At 36.8% G+C, this 24,457-nt stretch overlaps 1 protein-coding gene across 6 annotated transcripts in view; it reads right to left on the bottom strand.

Moving 5' to 3' along the window:
- ESCO2 (establishment of sister chromatid cohesion N-acetyltransferase 2) overlaps positions 1–24,457 on the bottom strand; it is a 61,388-nt gene that overhangs the window by 33,040 nt on the left and 3,891 nt on the right. For 5 of the 6 annotated variants that reach the window (XR_013525488.1, XR_013525487.1, XR_013525489.1 and 2 more), the window contains exons 4-10: positions 22,135–22,225; positions 15,502–15,559; positions 12,061–12,178; positions 10,821–10,952; positions 7,784–7,873; positions 7,014–7,157; positions 1,612–1,787 (exon numbers count right to left, since the gene is read on the bottom strand). Coding sequence is in view for 3 of the 6 variants with exons in the window: in XM_078347178.1 (XP_078203304.1) it covers positions 1,612–1,787; positions 7,014–7,157; positions 7,784–7,873; positions 10,821–10,952; positions 12,061–12,178; positions 15,502–15,559; positions 22,135–22,225 (809 nt within the window). In the remaining 3 variants the exon portion in view is untranslated. The remainder of the gene's footprint in view (positions 1–1,611; positions 1,788–7,013; positions 7,158–7,783; positions 7,874–10,820; positions 10,953–12,060; positions 12,179–15,501; positions 15,560–22,134; positions 22,226–24,457) is intronic. The other variant, XM_078347179.1, reaches the window with a different exon arrangement.

Below are 24,457 nucleotides of genomic sequence, written 5' to 3' on the forward strand. Positions count from 1 at the left end.
TATCGGTTTGTACATTATCTGTCCACAATGAAATATGTGTAGAAGTTGAGAGAATAAGTCTTGTGAAACTCATCCATATAACCTGTATTATGTAAATTAGCAAACAAGCTCATTTGTGACACTGGAAACTTTAAACAGCAATGGTGTTAGTTCAATTGTACACATTGGAGTTAAAAATGAAGACTAACGTTTTTGGTTGAGATATAACTCATACACCATAAGCCTCACCCTCAGTAGTCCTGTGTATGTTAACAAATATTGTCCAATCACCACCACTATCTAATTCTAGAACATTTTTATTATCCCAAACGCTGTACTGATTATTAGTTGCTCTCTTCAGTCCCTGGAAACTACACATCTACTTTCTGCCTCTGGAATTTGCCTGCGTCTTCTGAACATTTTATATAAATGTAATCATACAATGTGTGATCTTTTCCAACTGTCTTATTTCAATTAACATAATGTTTTCAAGGTTCCTCCATGTTGTAGTGTGAGCCAGAATTTCCTTTACGGCTTAATAATATCCCATTGTTATTACTCTATTGATATACCACATTTATTCATTAATCACAGATTGAATTATTTATCCTTTGGCTTTTATAAATAATGCTGCTATGAACTGTCATGTACAAGGTTTTGTGGGGATGTGTTTTCTTGAGTGTATACCCAGGAGTGGAACTACTAGGTCACATTAACAGTTTAACTCTGAAAAACTGTCAGATTGTATTCCACACCAACTGTACCAGTTTACATTCCTACCAGCAATGTACAAGGGTTTCAGTTTCCTCTACATCTTCACCAACATGTGTCCGTTTTTTGATTACAGTCATCCTACTGGGTATGAAGTGGCATCTCACTGTGGTTTTGTTTTGTTATTTTCCTGATACCTAAAGATGTTGAGCATCTTTTTATGTTGAATTAACCATTTGCAATTCATCTTTGGAGAAATGTCTACTGAAATTCTTTGTCCATTTAAATTAAGTTCTTTTTATTGTTGTGTTCCAAGAATTAGTTTATGGGTATCAGACCCTCTTTTGACAAAAGATTTGCAACTATTTTCTCTTGTTCTATGGATTGTCTCACAAATCCACTTTTTATTTAGTTATGTTTTTGAGTTATAGCAAGTCTTAATTACCTAGTCACTGTCAATGAACATGTACAGCTTCTGTAATTATGCAAACCTTTACTTTGTACAGGTTATATTTATTCAAGCATAATTTCAATCTGCTAAGCCTAATAAAAATTAGAGCTTATATTTTTGTTTTATTTTTCCATTTTTTTTTCACTTCTAACTATGCTATGTTTTTCCATTTTTTTCTAGCAATCCATTTTTATTTTATTAGTGTTGGTCTGTGACAAATTAAACTAGTCCTTTAGCACAGGTAGTTTGAAAAGCAGTGGGCCAGTATGTTTCAGACTTGGAATGTTGCGCCCAAGGCTGAGTACATCTAGTGTTGTTTTTCTAGTGCCAATACCTTCCTTAGCCTGACTTTGATAGTTTTCATACAGAAGTATCATATCAATATCCTTCCCTTTACAGCTCAGGAGCCAAGAGATTCTGGGAAAGCTATGAACCTAAGGTTCTGGATCTAGATCCATTTTATTTCTTACCTGAGAGTATCAACCAGTCGTCTTGCAATGCGCTTTCTTCTCTTCAATCTGAAAACCCAGATTCTACTTATCCCACAGACAGCAGGTTCTGGCACATCTGAACATTGCCAAGCCCTAGGACATTCTTTAGAGTTTGGTGATTGCAGACCAGTTGGTTCAGACAGGACACGAAAGGCCTGCAATGATATACAGAAGCATCTACAGCTCACAACACAGATGAGCTCACAATGCTTTTAAAAAAATACACCTTCAACAAGTATCAAAAATTTAACTTTTATCTGCACCAAAAATGTTAATATTTTATATTTATTAAATTCTTATCCATTTAGTCACACAATGCTTTAAAAAAATAGTTGAGACATTACACATTATAAAGCATCCCATACCAATATAAAACTTTCCTCTTTAAACAACTGTAAGCATTAGACTTCCTTTTAATAAAGTATATAAACCTCTTTCTCTCCATCCTAAAATGTATATATGACAACCTAAAAAAAATCAGTAACACTAAAGAACATTTATATCTATTAACTATGAAATCTGGTTGGCATTTAGAGTTTATTAAACATTTTTATTTTGAAATAGATTCATAAGAAGTTAAAAAACACTACAGAGGACCATGTATCCTTCCCTGAGTTATCCCCTATTACATCTTCCCTAACTGATATAATACCAAAACCATGAAATCACCATTGGTATAATGTGTGTATCATTCCATGACATTTAATAATACCTATATATTCATTTAACTGTTATCACAATTAAAGTACAGAACTATTGAGTCACCACAAATATCTTCTTGCTCATTAGTCACATCCACACGATCCCCCTCTCCCATCCCCAATCCCTGACAACCACCAATTTATTCTCCATGACTATAATGAGAATGTTATGTTAAACAAATGAAATCATACACCACATGATCTCTTGAGATTGTCTTTTTCCCACTCAGCATAATGCCTTTGAGACTCATATATCAATTCTTTGTTCCTTTTTGCCACTAAGTAATATTCCATCATATGGATGTACCATAGCTACTTTATCATTCACCTAAAGCATTTAAGGACACTTTGGTTGCTACCAGGTTTTGGCTATTACTAATAAAGCTGCTATTAACATTCTTGCATTCTTGTATAGGTTTTTGGGTGTACATCAGTTTTCATCTGTTTTTGTTAAGTGCCCAGGAGAACAACAGCTAGATCATATGGTAAATATAGTTTTTTTTTTTAAGAGACAAAGTCTCACTCTGTTGTCCAGGCTGGAGTGCAGTGGTACAATCTCAGCTCATTGCAACCTCCACTTCCTGGGTTCAAGCAATTCTCCTGCCTCAGCCACCCAAGTAGCTGGGATTAAGGCATGCACCACCACACCCAGCTAATTTCTTTGTTTTTAGTAGAGACAGGGTTTCGTCATGTTGGTCAGGTTGGTCTTTAATCCGACCTCAAGTGATCCGCCTGCCTCAGCCTCCCAAGTGTTGGGATTACAGGTGTGAGCCACGAAATCCAGTCAGGAAACACTGAACTACACTTCAGACCTAATGGACCTAACAGACATACATACAGTATTCCATCCATAGCAGCAGAATGCACATTCTTTTCTAATGCACACAGAACATTCACAACAGTATAAACTTAGAGATCAATGACAGGAGAAAAAGCGGAAAACTGACAAATATGTGAAAATTAAACCACATAATTTACCAGTGAACAACCAATAGAGCAACCAATAGAGCAAAGAAAAGGGAACAACCCTGAACAACCAATAGAGCAAAAAAAAAGGGAAATTGACAAGTTTCTTGAGACAAATGAAAATGGAAACACAACATACCAAAACCAATGGGATGCAGCAAAAGCAGTTCTACATAAAAAAGATCTCAAATAACCTAACATTACAACTCAAAAAATTAGAAAAAGAATAAAGCCCAAAGTTAGTAAAAGGAAAAAAATAAAGATCAGTAGAGATAAACTGGGACCTGAAAAATAGAAAAGATCAACAAAATTTATCTTTTGAAAGATAATAAAATTGACAAACCTTTAGTGAGACTAAGAAAAAAGATTCAACTAAACAGAATCACAAATGAAAGAGGAGATATTACAACTGATATCACAGAAGTACAAAGCATCATAAGAGACCATGAATAATTATAAACCAACAAATTAGGTAATGTATAAGAAATACATAAATTCTAAGAAACAGATGAATAAAAACCTACCTATACCAAATCATGAAGAAAGAGAAAATCTCGACAAACCAATAAAAAGGAGATCAGTTAAAAAAATAACTTGCATCAGAGGAAAGCCCCATCTGTGATGTCACTGCTAAATTCTACCAGGTGTTTAAAGAATACTAATCCTTCTCAAACTCTTCCAAAAAACTGAAGAATACCCTCAAAGTCATTTTACAAGGCTAGAATTAATTTGATACCAGAAAAGGAAACTACAAGAAAAGTTACCTACCGATATCCCTGATAAACAGATGCAAACTGGCACATTAAAAGGATAGTACACCATGATCCAATGGACTTTATCTCTGGATGCAAGGATGGCTCAACACATGCACATCAGTGTACTACATCATATTAACAGAATGAAGGACAAAACATCTTTTTTTTGAGACGGAGTTTCGCTCTTGTTACCCAGGCTGGAGTGCAATGGCGCAATCTTGGCTCACCGCAACCTCCGCCCGCTGGGTTCAGGCAATTCTCCTGCCTCAGCCTCCTGAGTAGCTGGGATTACAGGCACGCGCCACCGTGCCCAGCTAATTTTTTGTAATTTTTAGTTGAGACGGGGTTTCCCCATGTTGACCAGGATGGTCTCGATCTGTTGACCTCGTGATCCACCCGCCTCGGCCTCCCAAAGTGCTGGGATCACAGGCTTGAGCCACCGCGCCCGGCCCAGGACAAAACATCTTAATACAGAAAAGGCATTTGACATCCTTTCAGGATAAAAACTCTCAATAAATTAGATATAGACAGAATGTACCTGAATATACTAAAGGTTGTATATCACAAGCTCACAGCTAACATCATATAAGCAATGAAAAGTTGAAAGCTTTCCCTCTTAGATCAGAAACAAGACAAGGGTGCTAACTCTCTTCATTTCTGCTCTACATAGTTCTGGAATTCCTCACCAGAGCAATTAGGAAGAAAAAAAGAAATAAAGGCGTTCAAATTGAAACGAAAAAGTTAGTCTGTCTGCAACTGACATGAACTTAAATCCTAAATACTCCCAAAATAACTATCAGAAAAAAACAATATCAGAAAAGGTGCAGGATACAAAATCCTGTGACAATTATTTTGTCGGTAGAATTTCTATATAGGAACAACAAACTACAAACTAAAAAAAGAAATCAAGAGACAATCCATTTACAATTGCATTAAAAAAAACCACTTATGAATAAATTTAACTAAGGAGGTGAAAGATCCATACACTGAAAAACTAGAAAACACTGATGAAAGAAGCTGAAGAATATCCACATAAATGGAAGGATACCCAGTGTTCGTGGCTTGGAAGATTCTATATTGTTAAAAAGTCCCTGCTACCCAAAGCAATCTACAAATGCAACATAATCCCTTTCAAAATTCCAAAGGCATTTTTCACAAAAATATACAAAAAGAATCCTAATATCCTATGGAACCATAAAAGATTACAAATAGCCAAAGCAATCTAGACAAAAAGAGTAAAGCTGAAGGTCATCACTCCTAGTGGCATTAAAACAGACATAGCAACCAATGGAACAAAACAAATAAAATAAAACCAGGCATTTAGACTCAACTGGTCTCTGACAAACATGCCAAGAACAAACAATGGGGCAAGAGCAGTTTCTTTGATAAATGATGTTGGGAAAAATGAATATCCACAAACAGAAGAATAAAATTGGAGCCTTATCTCACAACACATAGAAAAATCAACTCAAAATGGATTAAAAACTTAAAATGAGGGACCTCAAACTGTAAAACTAACGAAAAAAATGAGAAAAAAGCTTGACATTGGTCTGGGCCAATAATGTTGTGGCTATGATCCCAATAGCATTGGCAATAAAAGAATTTTAAAAAGTGACATCAAACTGAAAAGTTTCTACATAGCACAGAGTGGGGAAAGAAAACCAACCAACCTACTGATTGATTGGAAAAAGATATTTGCATATACAACAGGGAATACATATCCAAAATACACAACTCCATAGTAAGGAAACAAATACTCATAAAAATGGGCAAAGAAACAGAATAGATATTTCTGAAAAGACATAAAAATGAGGAACAGACATATGAAAAAATGCTCACTCATCATGACTATCCATCTGGGAAATGCACCTCACATCTGTCAGAATGATTACTATAAAAATACAACTACCATTTGCAGCAATCTCACTTCTGAGTATATATCCAAAGAAACTGAAATCAGTATGTCAAAGAGAAATCCGTACTCCCATGTTCATGGCAGCATTATTCATAGCCAAGGTATAGAATCAACCTAAGTGTCCATCAGTGGATGAATAAAGAAAAAGTGGTATATATACACATGGAATACCATTCAGCCTTTAAAAAAAGGAAATTCTGACATTGCAACATGAACGCACCTGGAGGACATTATGCTAAGTGAAATTAGCTAGGCAAGAAAGAAAAATAGTGCAAGATCTCACATATAGGCGATGAGAGAAAGAGGAAATGTTGGTAAAGGGTACGAAGATTCAGGATGAATAAATTCTGCAGATCTATTGTACGGCATGATGACTACAGCTAATGTATACTTAAAAATTGCTAGGGGAGATCTAAATGTTCTCATCAGAATAAGTTGATATGTGAAGTGATAGATATGCTAGCTTGATTTAGTCATTTTGCAATGTCTACCTGTATCAAAATATCACATTGTACACTGTAAATAACTGCAATTTTTGTCAGTTATACCTTAATAAAGCTGACAGGAAAGGAAAAGGCCAAATTGATCACTTATACTGGCAAAAATACAAACAAGCTGCTTCTCTCACCCAACTTCCAGTAACACAAGGAGAAACCATATGTCTTCTAGAAAATTGCTAATTGGTACCTAAATTAGAATCTAATTAAGGGATAAGTAATGACTACTTTGCCAAAAATATTAACCTTCACTAAGCCACATTTTTAAAAACTTAAGTCTATAGATCTGCTTACTTAAAATCACTAAACTTTATAGTTCAGCTGTGGAAATGACTATATGAATGTAAGATTGGCTTACCTATCTTGTTTATACAAAGCAAAATTCCAAATATTAAAAATAAATAACTTCAATTATCCACATGGTCAAGGATATTTCAGTAAAAAGAATGTCATTAATGATAGCAATCTTAAATGCTGACAGACTTCTAACTTTTCTCTTGATTTTACCTGTAAATTATGCCAATAATTTAAATGAAATATACCATACCTGTTTGATGGGTTCTGCAATTAAACACCCAACTACTCTCTTTTCATCAGATATAAAAAGAAAAGTTTTTATTTTGTTTGGACATTTAGGAATAACTTGCTGGAAGCCCAATTCATTATCAACAAGTTCTTGGACATCTTCTACCTAATGATTTTAAAAACCAAGACAGGTGAATGTTTTAAAAAGTACAATAGAAACTATACATATTTATATACACAAAATGTATGATTACTGTTACTTTAGTCCTTAAATTATATTCCTTAAATTTATACACCTCCAAAATTATTTCACTATTGATGCATGTAGCTGCTACTGTGGAAACAAGGTTTTAAGAACCTATTTTAAAGATCACTTTTAGCAGAAATTCAGACACCTGGGAGGATAAGGAATAGGAAGCGTTAAAACAGATTTGTTTTAGGTTTATCCATTGTTCACGGTGGCTAAACATACAACCTCAGAAACACAGACCACACTAGCATAAGAAATAGAGCCTGGGAGCCATTAATTTATTAACACTGAAAAGCTTAGTTTACCTTTCACAAGGGAAAGATGAACATACGAACATAAAAGATAAGCTGTGGAGCCTTATCTACCTTCTTTACTCCTTTTCCTACAATTCTAAGTTAAATTTTGTATAAATTTCTACGCCAAGTAATCATTAAGCATGTACCCAAGCAAATTATCTGTCAGCAAAGGCAGTTTGCACTTCAACATAGGTTAATTTCTTGGGGGTGGGGAAATTCAAGAATTAAAAAGACAATGTTCCATACCTTTTTGATAGCAAAGCTTGGATCACGTGGCAGAACCAACACGATTTTCCCATCCCAAAACTCTGCTACTACACGTTCTTTCTTCCAACCCTGCCAAAGGAAAACAAAAGGGTCACAGTTAATTTGTGAAGAGAAAAAAAACCAACCTTAAATAATTTGGTGTGGAGAAGACTAAAGGCTAAACAATAACAGATATAAAAGAAGGAAAGATATAATCCATTAAAAGTAATGTGGAAAGAGAAATAAAAGATGCCTAAGACAAGGTACTTGTCCTCAGTAAGCTGACATCCTATCTGGAGACATGCATATGATCTATTATAAAATGAGGTAAAGGGGCTGGGTTCACGCCTGTAATCCCAGCACTTTGGGAGGCCAAGGTGGGCAGATCCACCTGAGGTCAGGAGGTCGAGACCAGCAGGCAGGTAGGGGAGGTTTCGAATAAGAAGCCAAATTTCAAGAAAAGGCTACATAAAAGTCCTTATATGCTTGTCCCTTATGCTTGACAAGACCACAGATGGGTTCAGTCTTACAACTACTTTAATCTCAATCCCAAGCAAGGTGTCTGGGCATGTGGCCCTAGTGTTTGAATGATTCTGAAGTATTATGGGACTTGAAAAGGGTTTAAAAACCTTGGTAAGATGTAAATGAGTATAATGGGAAGTCGATTACTTGCCTTCAGCCTAAGGCGACTAACTGAATAAGCACAAGTGCAGACCGTGGCAAAAAATCTGGTGTAATTGACTTAAAGATTGGAAGAAATGAGATTGGAATATTAGAAATAAATTTAACAAGATCCATGACAAAACTATAAAATTTTACTGAAGGGTATAAAAGATATGACTCAATCAGAGGCATACTAAGTTTCTAAGAATATACTAAGTTTATACTACAGTAAATACTAAGTTTATATTATAGTATGTACTATACTAAGTTTCTCAGGTATACTATTTTTCCCTAGAGAAAATGACAGTTTGACTACAGTTTCAATAAAAATTCTAATAAGTTTTTTATTGGGGGGGAGCTTGATAGGCTCATTTTTTTTATTTGAAAGAATAAATGTGCACAAGAAGTCAAGACTTTTTTTTACAGAAAAGGATGAAAGGGAACTTACCTAACTAGACATCCAAATACAGTATGAAGCTACATTTGTAAAAGTATGGCACTGGCACAGGAACAGATGGATGATGTGGAAGTGTCAATAACACACACAGATGAGAGAATCTGGTATGCTTTAAAGGTTGCATTGCTAATCAGTGTGGAACATGAACTAGTCAAACAGTACTGTTGGCATACTTTGCAGTCCTTTAGGAAAAAATAGAAAGATCCATCTCTCTAACACTGTGTCTTGAAAAATTTCCAATGGATTAAAGATCTAAATATAAAATTTATAGCTATAAAACTATTTTTTTAAATATAGGAGAAACTTTTTACTAATTTTGAAAATGAGATGATGTTCCTGACTTAAACCCAGAGTCACAAGTTAGCTAAATATTTTGTTTTCTTTGTAGCAATATACACCATAAAAAGGTTAAAAAAAAAATCCAAGTAATACTATTTGCTTGTATAGCCAGAAAATATCTCTGAAAGATATACAGATGAACTTGTTAATGACAGATACCTGTAGATAGGGGCTAATGGGGTTTCTGGCAGGGATATGAAGAAACACTTTACTGGATACACTTTTACATCCTGTAAATTTCGAAACATGTGGAAGTATTATTACACCAAAAACATAAATTTAAAACTTAAAAAAGGGACAGGGAGAATATATTTGTACCACAGGAATAATATACAAAATATATAAAGGATAACATGTTCAGTATGTTTCCACAAAGAAAGAAATCCAGCTGGGCACAACGGCTCATGCCTGTAATCTCGACATTTTGGGAGGCTGAGGTGGGCGGATCATGAGGTCAGGAGTTTGAGACCAGCTTGGCCAACATGGTGAAACCTGTCTCTACTAAAAATACAAAAATTAGCCGAATGTGGTAGCTCATGACTGTAATCTCAGCTACTAGGGAGGCTGAGGCATGAGAATTGCTTGAACCTGGGAGGCAGAGGCTGCAGTGAGCCGAGATAGCGCCACTGCACTCCAGCCTGGGCGATAAAGCAAGACTGCATCTCAAAAAAAAAAAAGGAAAATCCAATGCAGTATAGACAGTACTCTGGCTTCATCAGAGAATGTGGCTTACTCAAGCAGCAGGAACTTAGCACTGGAGAGGGAATGTGTCATATGACAAGGTGGGCAGGAGCCAGATATGAAGAGATCCGCTGGCCACAGGAGATCTGGGTTTTATTCTTAGTACAAAAGAAAGCTGTCCAAATTGAAGCAGATGTCAGAACTTACGTTTTACAAAGAATTTTCTGGCTGATGTAGTGATCAGATCAGAGAGGGCAAGAATTTAAATATACACATATACAATTTCTCTAGTATATATTTTATGTGCCCGTATGTAGGAAAGGTTGAGGCCGGATTAAACAGTACCAAACCGCTGGCGGGAACTTTTTCTTTCCAAAAGTAGAATCATACTAGATTTGTTTTAAAACATTATTTCTGGTAGCACTATGGGAACCTAGAAAGCAAGCTGTTTCAATAAACAGGCTAAAAATATTGTGAAGGTATTCATTAACTATGTGAATAAAAATAGGGAAAAAGAATCTGAGTAACATGTACAATCATAAAGATAGGGCCAATGATAGGATGTGTTTGGACTTGAAAGGTGTTTAAAAAATGGGTAGGAACTCTCCTCTCAGAAAAAACCTGGAGAAGTCATGGAAAGGCTATTTTCTAAAGCTATCTATAAAGAAGACACTATACTAGAAAATGAGATCTCTTTAGGTCTTTAAAGTTTGTATCTCTTGACTGCTCGGCTCTTCTCAGAATGCAGAGCTTACAAAATATTTATCTTATATTGAGATAGTAAGCTTGAAACATCATCACTAAAAAAGGTAACTCTTCTGGCTGGGTGGAAAAGAAATGTCTCTTTTAAAGTAGTTTTACTTCTAGAACAAACTGAAAGACTATCTTTTGGCTCACCACATATTTGATTCCTTCCAGAAATCTGTGGTGATGCTGTACATGTTGCATTTCATCTTCAGGGTTGGAAGCAGTATATATCATGCCACAAGACTTACACACAGTAGCCCCAAAATGTTTCTGACCAGCGTCCTAAAATTGGGGGGTAAAAAAATAAAAGCCCATTTAAATACAGCACAGGTAGCTCTAAATTAATTTCCTATAACCATTCATTCAAATTTCACCTTATTTTTTCTGCTGGCAGGTAAAAAACTAAATGAAAGTCTGGTTACTATATCCTCCTTCCCTCCTCCGGGACAAAATAAAATGAGAAGAGTTCAGGTCAGGTGTCCTGGCTCACGCCTGTTATCCCAGCACTCTGGGAGGCTGAGGTGGGTGAATCACTTGAGCCAAGGAGTTCAAGACCAGCCTGGGCAACATAGTGGAACTCCATCTCTTTGGGGAAGAAAAAATAGAGAGAGAAGATACCTAAAAATGCAACAAATTGATGAGAGGCAATTGTTTATTGGAATGGACAGTGTTAAAGACCAGATTCTTTTATTTTTACAAGATTCTTTACTAGACCCATGGTTCTAAGAAGGAATAAGATTAAATCACAGCAAAAATGCAAAATGGAAGTTTTTAATGAAACAAAGACCTCAAAAAGCCTTATTTCTGTATTAATTATAATATTTTTCCTTAAGCAGCTAGGAATATTAAATTCTTTAATTCTTAAAGAATGTTAAAGTTATTTGACCCAAGAAATGACAAAAAATAAAGTTCAGGAAAAGCACAGGTAAATTCAAGAATATTCAATATCACCACCTACAATTCCCATGCTGTCCCATAAAACATTCCTTAATGCCACTGAAAATACCAAGTTCTGGGCCAGGTGTGGTGGCTCATGCTTGTAATCCCAGCACTTCTGGAGGCCAAGGAGGGTGGATCACAAGGTCAGGAGTTCAAGACCAGCCTGGCCAATATGGTGACATCCCGTCTCTACCAAAATTAGCTCAGTGTGGTGGCACGTGCCTATAGTTCCAGCTATTCAAGAGGATGAGGCAGGAGAATCACTTGAACCCGGGAGGCAGAAGTTAGTGAGACAAGATTGCATCACTGAACCCTGGCCTGGGCAACAGAATGAGACTTCATCTCAAAAACAAAAAAGAAAATACCGAGTTCTGAATTGTCTAATATAGGAGATGGCAAGTTTTTTCTGTGAAGGGCTAGATAGGAGAAGCTTTGTTTTGACTTTACTCACAATGATGAGCTGGTCTTTTGTTTTTTTACTTATATCTCTGGTGTTAGCATTTTTCTGAATATTGGTCTGTTTCAAGAAATTGACAGATCCCACAGAAGACTGTTCTTCACCTAAAGATCTTGACACAGAAAATTGAAAAATATCATATAAATTTACAATGTTTGCGGAATTACAAGCGAAAGAAAGATGACATTTGACAGACTACCTTGTAATTTTTAGTGCTATCTGACATTAATTTGATGAGATAATAGGGACAGGAACAACAAGAAACCTGAGGCCCACTCAGAGAGGGTCACTAATTTACTCAAGGTAAAGTAACTAGTGAATGGCAGTGTTAATACTCAAATCCTGGTCTTCTGACTCCAAGTCCTAGGGATTTTCTTCTATAGTATCAGATGCACACAGATGTACATTTTGGAAATTGACTTTTAGAAAAAATTTTTGGTTTTTTTTTTTTTTTTTGCTTTTATCAAATCTTAGTACCATACCTATACAGCTATAAAGAAATTCCTGAGCTACTAGAGGAAATAAGTATAATATTGAACTTCACAGATCCACAGGCAATCAGTCACCATATTATAATCTAGCCAACATTTTAACCAGAGCAAAGCAGCTATTAAATTTGCCTTTCCTCACACCAAAAGCAGCATCTCACAACTTTGAAATTCTTAAAGGAAAAAAATCATGTTTAGGCTGGATAGAGGTAATCGAGACAACCTTTAACTATCAGGAAAGAATGTTGAGATTCATTTATAGAGGTTGCAAACTGGAGCCCCTCAGGCCAAATCTAGTTAGCAGACATGTTTTGGTTGGCCCATATGGTATTTAAAACTTTGGGTTAGGCTGGGCTCGGTGGCTCACGCCTGTAAACCGAGCATTTTGGGAGGCCGAGGTGGGTGGATCACTAGGTCAAGAGATCGAGACCATCCTGGTCAACATGGTGAAACCCCGTCTCTACTAAAAACACAAAAAATCAGCTGGGCATGGTGATGCGTGCCTGTAATCCCAGCTACTCAGGAGGCTGAGGCAGGAGAATTGCCTGAACCCAGGAGGTGGAGGTTGTGGTGAGCCGAGATCGCGCTATTGCAGTCCAGCCTGGGTAACAAGAGCGAAACTCCGTCTCAAAAAAACAAAACAAAACAAACAAACAAAAACTTTGGGTTAGCTACCAATATTTTATAATCTAGAGATTTCACTTAAAAATGTGTATTTCCAATATTAAGAGAGACACTGAGGGGTGGGCACAACGGCTCACACCTGTAATCCCAGCACTTTGGGAGGCTAAGATGGGTGGATCACAAGGTCAAGAGAGCGAGACCATCTTGGCCAACATGGTAAAACCCAAAATCTACTAAAAATACAAAACTTAGCCGGGCATGGTGGCATGCACCTGTAGTCCCAGCTACTTGGGAGGCTGAGGCAGGAAAATCTCTTGAACCTGGGAGGTGAAGGTCACAGTGAGCCATGATCGTGCCACTGTACTTCTGCCTGGTGACAGAGCAAGACTCTGTCTCAAAAAAAAATAATAATGATAAAAATAAAATAGACACTGTAAGATCACTAAATCTCTATTCCATCAATAAATCTGCTAGTCAGAACTTGGAATAGCACATGCCCTTTTAAGTGGGTAATTCTTCAGCTGGCCCTAGTTTTCACCCAACCTGCTGGTTCTGTAGGTACTGAGTTTGTAACCCTTGCCTTGTAATGAAAAGCCCTTGGTTTTCCAGGGACCGAAGGCGTAGAAATCCCTAGAAAGTAGAAGCAATTAGACAAGAGAAAAAAAAACCCTAGGGCCCAAAGTAAAAAGTTCAAACAGAAAAAAACACCTGACAAAATAAAGTGGGGGAAAAAAAAATAAAGTGGAGCATTAGCTTTTAAGCTAAGTCAAGCTGCCTTATTACCATTTGTCTAAAAAGTAGTTTTCAAACTGACTTGACAAATCTATGCTAAGAAATACATTTCAGTTATGACTAGTACAGATATAAAACCAGTTTTACTAAATATACTTATGTGAGAGATACACTATTCCATTAAAAATAAATGCTAGATATGACATCCTAAACTGATCTGAGAAACTACTAAAGGGCTGCTACCTGCACTATGAAAAACACTTGTCCAAGTCACTGACCCTTTTCACCTTATGCAGCCTTTGCTAAGTAACTCAGCTCTCCCTGACCCTGCATATGTGACAGCCATCTCTTTGCTTCCATTTTAGCAACTGTAATATTATACTATACTTGTTTAAATGTCTACCCTCCTCTAACCATAACTTCCTTGATAGCAAGACCACATTAACTATCTTCACATTTCTAGGGCTCAGTATAGTTCAAAAGCACATGATAAATACTGTCTAAATGTTCATTGAATGAATTTTAAAAAAACCAAAAAACAAATGTGAGACTAAACACTTTGAGAATCTGTAATCTACCTGAATAGATTAAATTTCAAGAAACTGCTGATACCTGATGTTTTTGAGTCTACAAAAAGAGCAATTTCATTTTATTTAACAAATAGCATCCCACTGTCTTTTGAGATGGATTCATGCTCAGTCGCCCAGACTGGAGTACAGTGGCACAATCCTGGCTCACTGCAACCAGGATTAGGAAAAGCTGCCCACCCAACCTAATCACTGAGGCAATTTAAGGTGATGTTCTCTGAGTAACGCAATATAGCCAGGAAGTTCCTTCCTTGCTTAATGTCTGAAGTTATTTATAAGCAAATGGTGAGAGAAAGATCAAAGCTAATTAGGAAGAGGATGTTTAGACTCTAAGAAACTACTTTTTCAGAGTGTTGACGCCTCTCATGCTCTCTACCCATCCATGCCTCCCCCATCACAGTCTTTAGCTTTGAATAGGATACTGGTAGCTTCAGCTATACCTTAAGGTAATGTTAAGCTACCGCAAGTTACTTACTCCTGCAGCCAGACCCCTCAGCTACAAAATGAGGTAATGGTGCCTACATCATCAAGTTGTAAATGCTTATTAACTTTTAGCTATGATTAGTATACTGTCACCCAAGGAAGGCAATATAACCTAATGGACATTTGGTTCAGATACAGATTCTAGTCCCGGTCCTAGCCCCTAAGAGCTGTGCAACTGTGGCTCAATTACTAACAGTTTCTTAGGCTGAAAATAGAATAACAGTATCTACCTTCTAAGTTGTTGTGATAATTGAGATAATAGATATAAAAACTACTTATTTTGGGTCAGGTATCATACAATAATGTTAGCAATGATCATTACTCAAGCCTAAGAGGAAGTTTTCCATCTCAAGTTTTTATGATGTCTCTATGAGGGACTGATTTCATTGCTCTATTCTCCTTTTCCCCTTAGTGTGGAAGAAAGAAAACTTCCCCAAATCAAGTAGCATGAGACTAAAAACGAGACCCAAAGGACCTATGATTTATAAGGCTTAGACTTTAAAACAATAACAATTTCTCACCTTTTTGAATTGCCTGAAGATGCACTGAAGATTGGATAGACAGTGGACTTAGGAGAAACTGGTAGGGAAAAAATTGTGATAATGTGTATTACTAAATAAAATCAAAGCTTTGATTCATAAGGTTTCAAAGGTTAATAAGACAAAATACTACTCAAAATCAAGACTTAACAAAGAGGCAAAGGTAATTCCATGGAGAGAAAACAGTCAACAAATGGTGCTGGACCATTTAAATGGACCAATTAAACGTCCATATGCAAAAAAAAAAAAAAAAAAAAATTACACCTATTCAAATCTTATGTAAAATTAACTCAAAATGGATCACAGATCTAAATGTAAAACTATGACCAGGCTTGGTGGCTCATGCCTGTAATCCCAACACTTTAGGAGGCTAAAAGTGGGCAGATAGCCTAAGGTCAGGAATTAAAGACCAGCCTGGGCAACTCAGTAAGACCGTGTCTCTACAAACAAATTAATAATAATAAAGTAAAAACATAAAACTATAAAATTCTAAAAAAAAATAGGAAAAAAATCATTATGAACTTGGAATTTGGTGATAAGTTTTTACATACAACACCAAAACCACAATACAGTTTTTAAAAATTTTGACTTTATCAAAGTTAGATATTTTTCTCTACAAAACAAAAAAATTAAGAGAATGAAAAGACAAGCCGCAGACTGAGGAGAGAAAATATCTGCAATCACACATGTGATCAAGAACTTATGTCCAGAATATATAAAGAAATTTTAGGGTATATTGATAGTTCAGTGATAAATGAGAATTACTACTGATACACCTAACAACATAGATGAACCTTAAATGTATTACTAAGTAAAATGAGCCAGACCCCAAAGGATCTATATGTGTAATGCTTTTCTGGAAAAGGTAAAACTATAGAAAGAGAAAGCAGATTAATGGCTGCCAGGGGGTTTGGGGAAAGAGTAATTAACAACGAAGTATAGGCGTAGGGAAATTTTAGGGTGAAGGAACTGTTCTGTATGGTACTGTAATGACTAATACATAACTCTACACATTTGATAAAACCCACAGAACTGTAAAAATCACAAAGAATGAACTTCATTTCTTGATTTTTGCTGAAAAAAAAAATGAACTTCAACGTACATCAAATGAGAAAAAAATATGCATAAATATCAACCAGGCTATTGAGGCATCCTAAGATGGAATGCAGACAGTGAGAAATGAATCTAACTATATTAGAACTATATAGCATAACAACACTGAAGAAAATAGTGGGAAAAAGAGAAGCTGTCCTAAGTAACTTTTGCAAACGGTCTTTTGAATAGAAGTAAGCATAAAGACAAAGACTGCACTTAAAATTGCACTCTAGGCCAGACATGGTAGCTCAAGCCTGTAATCCTAGAACTTTGGGAGGCAGAGGCAGGCGGCTCACCTGAGGTCAGGAGTTTGAGACCAGCCTGGCCAACATGGCAAAACCCCATCTCTACTAAAAATACAAAAAAATTAGCCAGACATGGTGGCAGGCACCTGTAATACCAGCTACTTGGGAGGCTGAGGTAGGAGAATTGCTAGAACCCTGGGGGCGGAGGCTACAGTGAGCCAAGGTCACGCCACTGCAGTCCAGCTTGGGTGGACAGAGGGACTCTGTCTCCAAAAAAAAAAAAAAAAAAAAAAAGCACTCTCATTGGTTTATTTCTTACGTGGGTATGAATAAACAATTATGAAACTGTTTTACATGTTTACTGGGACAGAACAAATAAGTAGGTGGATAGTGAATGGTTGGAACTAAGTTTCTCATCGTCTGAGAGGGAAGTTACAGATGAAAAAAGGATAGGACAGGCTGGGCATGGTGGCTCACACCTGTAATAACAGCACTTTGGGAGGCCAAGGCGGGTGGATCACGAGGTCAGGAGATCAAGACCATCCTGGCCAACATGGTGAAACCCTGTCTCTACTAAAAAACACAAAAAAATTAGCTGGATGTGGTGGCACATGCCTGTAGTCCCAGCTACTTGGGAGGCTGAGGCAGGGGAATTGCTTGAACCTGGCAGTGGAGGTTGCAGTGAGTCAAGATCGTGCCACTGCACTCAAAAAAAAAAAAAAGAAAAGAAAAAAAAGGCTAGAATAAACCCTGGAGTGCAGGATTAGTGTTTGAGATATGCAAACAAAGAAACAAGGAAAAGACAGAAAATGTCACAGACTAGAGAAGGCAAAAGACACATAACAATTAAATGTAATATAGTACCATGGATTGGATACTGAAACAAAAAGAAAACGTTAATAAAGTTTAGTTAACAGCAATATACCACTATCAATATTTGGTGAACTCCAAAAAAAGTCTAGTATTTATGGCCGGGCACAGTGGCTCACAATGGTAAATCCAGCACTCTGGGAGGCTGAGACAGGTTGGTCACTTGAGGTCAGGAGTTTTGAGACCAGCCTGGCCAACATAGTGAAATCCTACTTTGGCAAAAATACAAAAAGTAGCCAGGTGTGGTGGCAGACACCTGTAATCCCAGCTACTCGAGGCGGGGCTGAGGCGGGAGAAATGCTTGAAACAGGGAGGCGCAGGCTGCAGTGCGTTGTGATCGTGCCATTGTACTCCAGCCTGGGCAACACAAGGAAACTTCACCTATACCAATACCAGTTTCTTATTTTGACAAAAGTATTACGGAAACATAAGATGTTAAGAATGGAGAAAACAGGGTAAGAGATACACTGCTATTCTCCGTACTTTAACTTTTCTGTAAATCTAGAATTACAGCAAAATAAACAGGCTATTAAAAGACCAAAGTTAAAACAGCAATTTGAGGAAAATAGTAAGTTGAGAGTGGGCTAAAAAAACAAACTTCAACTTCGCATTGGAAAATAATTAGAGCTCATCTTGTAGAAACAAGACTAAGGCAGGTGATACTCTGAAGTGCTGTGGGTAAGTTGTTTAATGCAAGTCCATTTCCTCATCTATAAATGGGCATATCAGAACCTAAAGTAGTTGAGATAATTAAATGATGAATTGTAGTTATCAATAAAATTTTGGTCGTTTTTATGTTACTTTCATTTCTGCCATATCCTTATATCATTTGTTATTTTTATTCACAATTTTTCTTTATATTTACTTCAACAAGGTACTGAGGTTTATTTTAAAAGAAAAATTGGTGAGATAGGATCCAAGATGGCCGATCGCTAACATCCCGGGACTGCAGCTCTCAGGGAAGGCGCGGAGAACTAGAGGACGCCACACTTTCAGACAAAGTCTGGTCGCTCACGGAGCAGAAGATCCCCCAGTGGTGGAAACACACGGGTCGCCAGCGCGACTCTCGTGGTCGGCGCAGCGGTTCCGCCGGCACCTCGGCGGGGCAGCTCTCGGAGCAGAGTAAACGGGACCGCTTCCCCTTCTGACCGAGGTTTGGAGCCCCGGGAAGGCAGAGTCGCCTACTACGGAAACAAGAAGGAAGCCCGACAGGAGAATCCTGGGCAGAAAAGCACCATCAGTTTTAACGCCGCTGCTCTGGCCCTGGGAACTAACAACCTGGACGTCCACTCAAGAGACCTAATCTGAAAGTTGGTAATTTCAAAGACGAGAGGAGGATAAATTTACAATGACGGGAAGAAACCAGCGTAAAAAAGCTGAGAATACTCAAAGTCAGAACGCCTCTCCCTCTAAAGATGATCACAGTTCCACATCAACAATGGAACAAGGCTTGATGGAGAACGAGCGCCTCCTAATGACAGAATCACTCTTCAAGGAATGGATAATAACAAACTTCGGTGAGTTAAAAGACCATGTTGTAGCCCAACGTAAAGAAACTAGGAACTTTGACAAAAGGCTTGATGAAATCCTGTTGAGAATAGACAACTTAGAGCGGAGTATGAGTGAATTAATGGAACTGAAGAATACAATACAGGAACTCCGAGAAGTATGCACAGGTTTAAACACTCGAATTGTTCAAGCAGAAGAAGGGATATCAGAGGTCAAAGTCCAACTTAATGAAATAAAACGTGAAGAAAAGATTAGAGAAAAAAGGATAAAAAGGAATGAGCAAAGTCTCCAAGAAATGTGGGACTATGTGAAAAGACCAAATTTACGTTTGATAGGTGTACCTGAAAGCGACGGAGAGAATGAATCCAAGCTGGAAAATACCCTTCAGGATATTATTCAGGAAAATTTTCCTAAACTAGCAAAGCAGGTCAACATTCAACCACAGGTAATACAGAGAACACCACAAAGATATTCCTCAAGAAGAGCAACCCCAAGGCACATAATCGTTAGATTCACCAGGGTTGAAACGAAGGAGAGGATACTAAGGGCAGCCAGAGAGAAAGGTCGGATAACCCACAAAGGCAAGCCTATCAGACTTACAGCAGATCTCTCGGCAGAAACTCTACAGGCCAGAAGAGAGTGGGGGCCAATATTCAACATCCTCAAAGAACAGAACCTTCAGCCCAGAATTTCATATCCAGCCAAACTAAGCTTCACAACTGAAGGAAAAATAAAATCTTTTATGAACAAGCAAGAACTCAGAGATTTTATTACCACCAGGCCTGCTTTACAAGAGCTTCTGAAAGAAGCATTACACACAGAAAGAAACAACCAGTATTAGCCTTTCTAAAAATACACCAAAAAGTAAAGAGCACCAACATAAAGAAGAATTTACACCAACACATGGATAAAACAGCCAGTCAACATCAAATGGCAGTAACCCTAAATTTAAATTGACTAAATTCCCAATCAAAAGACACAGCCAAAACCCAACGGCATGTTACATCCAGACCTGTTTTACATGCAAGGATACACAAAGACTCAAAACAAAGGGATGGAGAAAGATTTACCAACCAAATGGAGAGCAAAAATAAATAATAAATAAATAAAAAGCAGGAGTTGCAATTCTTGTATCGGATAAAATAGATTTTAAAGCAACAAAGATATAGTGGTAAAAGGATCAATGCAAGAACAAGAGCTAACGATCCTAACACCCAGATAGGAGACTTAGATTCAATGAGACAGAAAATTAATAAGGATATCAAGGACTCGAACTCAGATCCAGAACAAGTAAACTTAATAAATATTTATAGAGCTCTCCACTTCAAATACACAAAATATACATTCTTGTCAATACCACATCACACCTACCCATTAGTTTAAATGAAACATTGATTGGCCATTATTAATACCCAATTTTTTTCAAAATAAAGCAATATTTCCATTTACTCTCCCTCTTTCTCTTCCTCTTTCTTCCTCTCCTTTACTTATTTTTTTTTTTTTTTTTTTTCTTTCCTTCTCTCAAAAAAAAAGAAATCAACTTGTAAACCTCTAGATCCAGGTCGGCAATGTCTCTTTCATTGCTTGATTTCCTTTCTTCCCTTCCCTCCCTCCCTCCCTCCCTCCCCGCTTCCTCCCTTCCTTCCTTCCTCCCTACCGTCCTTCTTCCCTTCCTTCCTGCCTTCCTCCCCCACCCAAAAAAAAAATTAAAAAAAAAAAAAAAAAAAAAAAAAAAAAAAAAAAAGAAAAATTGGTAACTAGTGTTAAGTAGATACCACAGTTTTTCTGTTACAGGTTCTATTTTATCAGTTGTTTGAGTACAAGCTATGAAAACCTAACGCATACTACTAAGCAGTACCTGATATATACATTCAGCCCTCAGTAAATACTAGTTATTAACATCACATCTCAGAATCATAGAAAAAATTAGTCATGATTATCAGAACAGGAATCTCCAAGGATAAAAAAAGAGAATCATGGTGAATACATATCATTAGATCCTCTAAGTATTACTGTTTCAGATGATCTTTTAACTTTTTATTTTCTTTCTATGAGCTACAGCTTCTCACTAGTCAGCAGGTCTAGTCCAAGAATTTTAATTTATTTCCAAATTTGTAGACATAGCCAATGAGTTGCCATTATTAAGAATCTGGTTGGTAAGTAAAATGGTAGTGAACCACTTTATGTATTCGAATTTAGTAAGCTGTTTAATTGACATTGACAGCATAAATTAGGAATAGGATTTCAGAACTGACAGGAATTTAAAAATTACCTCTTAACTCCTTAGAGATCTCTTCCTAGATCATACAGCTAATTAGTAGTAAGCCTAGACAAAAATCTGGTTTCTGATGCTTAATTTATGACTTAGGAAGTTCTGCTAACAATTGGGCTTTGATCAAAAATGTACATAATAGTTTTAACTCCTATTATTTTGGGTGACGAAGTAGGTATGATTTTACAATGAGAACACTCAACTCTAGAGAGCTTCAGTAATTTGGCCACAGCCATAGACCAATTAAGCCTAATATTTTGTCTAAAATTTTAATCTAGGATCTCCTTGTTTTCTGCTTTTCAAAACACAATGCACTGCTTTACTACAGAAAACAGTGTCATAGAGATAAACACAAAGATACTAATGACAGGCACAGTACTGAAAAAAGAAAAAGACCCAGAAAATATTTTAGATTTATACATTAATTATATGTTTTAATTTATACATTATTGTATAACATATGTTATACATGTTATATATATGTATAACATATATGTATATGTATGTATATGCATGTATAACATATGTGTATTAACATATGTATACATGTAACGTATGTATAACATTATTGTATAACAATAAGCATTATTTTAAGTAGCTAAATTCAAGCAAGTTTCCTCTTACCTGTCTTCTCACCAAGAGAATCCTCTGAAGGAAAAGACTTATTTTTATCAACTTCATATTCCTTTGAAGAAACTCTGTCACCTGATGAGTCCTGAAAGAGGAAAAAAAAAGTAAACAAATCTGTAATTTTAACTGTTTTCTAGTGATTAAATCCCAGCAGATCTGTTTCTAAAACAAAATATTTGGTTTATTATAAATAACATTTCATAATGTGATTTTAAATCAATTTTCAAATGATTTTTACAAAAATTTCCCCTGTATTCACTAAGTGTACATCACCTTTTAAAAGTGAGAGTAAAAATACTGTAATCTGTCATCCTCTCAAAAATGTATACTTCCTGATAAAGATGGTAGAATGATTATAGACCAACACTTCCATAATGAAATGAACAAAAAACATTAGTAAAAATGAGCAGTTAAGGAAAGAATAACTTTCTGGAGTCACTAGAGAGTAGCAGGAATGTGGGAAAGGCAAAGTAAAAAATCTTGACAGATTTCCCTCATACCAATTTGGGAATTACTAGGGAATATACAGTGTGGGAAAAAAGGAAAAAACTCTTGGTTAAAGCAGAACTTCTACTCCAGAGTACTACACCATCAGAGGTGGGATAACCCATCCGTTTAACACTTTTCAGGGCTCCACGGGCTGAGGAAAGGGTATCCTCATAAAAATCAGATTCACCTTTAGCCAGCAAAGATGAAACCTAGACATGGTTACTTTGCAAAATCCTGAAAGCATAGCCCAGTTCTACAAATTTAAGATGCACAAAAGCCTAGCTTCCCATATTACTGAAAACTAACTCAATACCAATCCCGTGAAGTGAAACTAAGAAAATGAAGACAGAAAAGGGTGTTACAGAGAATTCATCAGGTCACCATATTAAGGCTATACTAAATATTAAGAATAATCATCAGGAGCTGCATGGGGAAACTACAGACTCCTTTGTTTTGCTGGATTGAGACAATGTTAGCTTGAGTTATGCTCCAAACTTTCAAAAAACCTTAATTTTCTTTTCTTTTTTTTTTTTTTTTTTGAGACGGAGTTTTGCTCGTTACCCAGGCTGGAGTGCAACGGCGCGATCTCGGCTCACCGCAACCTCCGCCTCCTGGGTTCAGGCAATTCTCCTGCCTCAGCCTCCAGAGGAGCTGGGACCACAGGCACGCGCCACAATGCCCAGCTAATTTTTTGCATTCCTAGGTAGAGACAGGGTTTCACCATGTTGACCTGGATGGTCTCGATCTCTTGACCTCGTAATCCATCCGCCTCGGCCTCCCAAAGTGCTGGGATTGCAGGCGTGAGCCACCGCGCCTGGCCTAAAACCTTAATTTTCATATAGTCAAATGTACAGGTATAAAGCATAGTTTAATAAATTTTGATAAACCTTACTTTTGTAATCAAAATCCCTTATCAAGACACAGAAGTAATTTGATATAAACAAAAAATTAGTAAAATTAGACTGTCATGGCTCAGCCAGCAAGAACATACCTCATTTAATATACTTGGCCATACTTGATAAACAGAAAAAAAATAAACAAAAAACATAGTGAGAACTAAAAACAAATGCCTTACAAGGGCAGCAGGTAAGCAAAATTATCAAAACTAAACTGATCTAAATACATATATACATACACTGACTTAGTGAGAGAAATGAAGAGTCCATATTTGTCAAATGGCATGATAGTCTGATATTCAGCTGATTGTTGCCAGGTAGAAATGAAGGCTCAGCTTTCAATATTTCATGAGACACCAGAAATGTTTTTCTTGTATTTAAAGAAAATTTTGGCTCTGATTTTTAAATTATATAAGCCTAACAAAACATTTATGGGCGAGATTTGGTTTCCTAGTCACCAGTTTATAATCTTTGCCACTGAGGTTTGAAATTTAGGTGATTACCAGAGGTATGAACTGGGGTTGAATATGAGAAAAGCTAGTGAGGAGGACAATGATCAAAGTGGGTTAGGAAAGAAATGACTAAAGCCTATCATTTCTCCAGCTACAAGGGTCGTGATAAATACAAACAAGCCACTATAGACATGCAAGCTCTGAGTTGGGAGACCTTTCTTAAGGTTGCTTCAGTGGCTTTCTGCCCCTAGCTGCCCCACAAAACCCAACTTTTTTTTTTTTGATGAAGGTTATACAGTAGATCAGCAACGGAAGTTCCAGACTAGCATGGTCTAATACGGTAGCCACCAGCTGCATATACCTACTGGGAACTTAAAATGCAGCTGGGATAGGTGCCGTGGCTCACATCATAATCCCAGCAATTTGGGAGGGTGAGGCAGGTGAATTACTACATCCTAGTAGTTTCAGATCATCCTGACC

Source organism: Callithrix jacchus, chromosome 13 (genome assembly GCF_049354715.1).
Source record: "Callithrix jacchus isolate 240 chromosome 13, calJac240_pri, whole genome shotgun sequence".
In the NCBI taxonomy this organism is placed as follows: domain Eukaryota; kingdom Metazoa; phylum Chordata; class Mammalia; order Primates; family Cebidae; genus Callithrix; species Callithrix jacchus.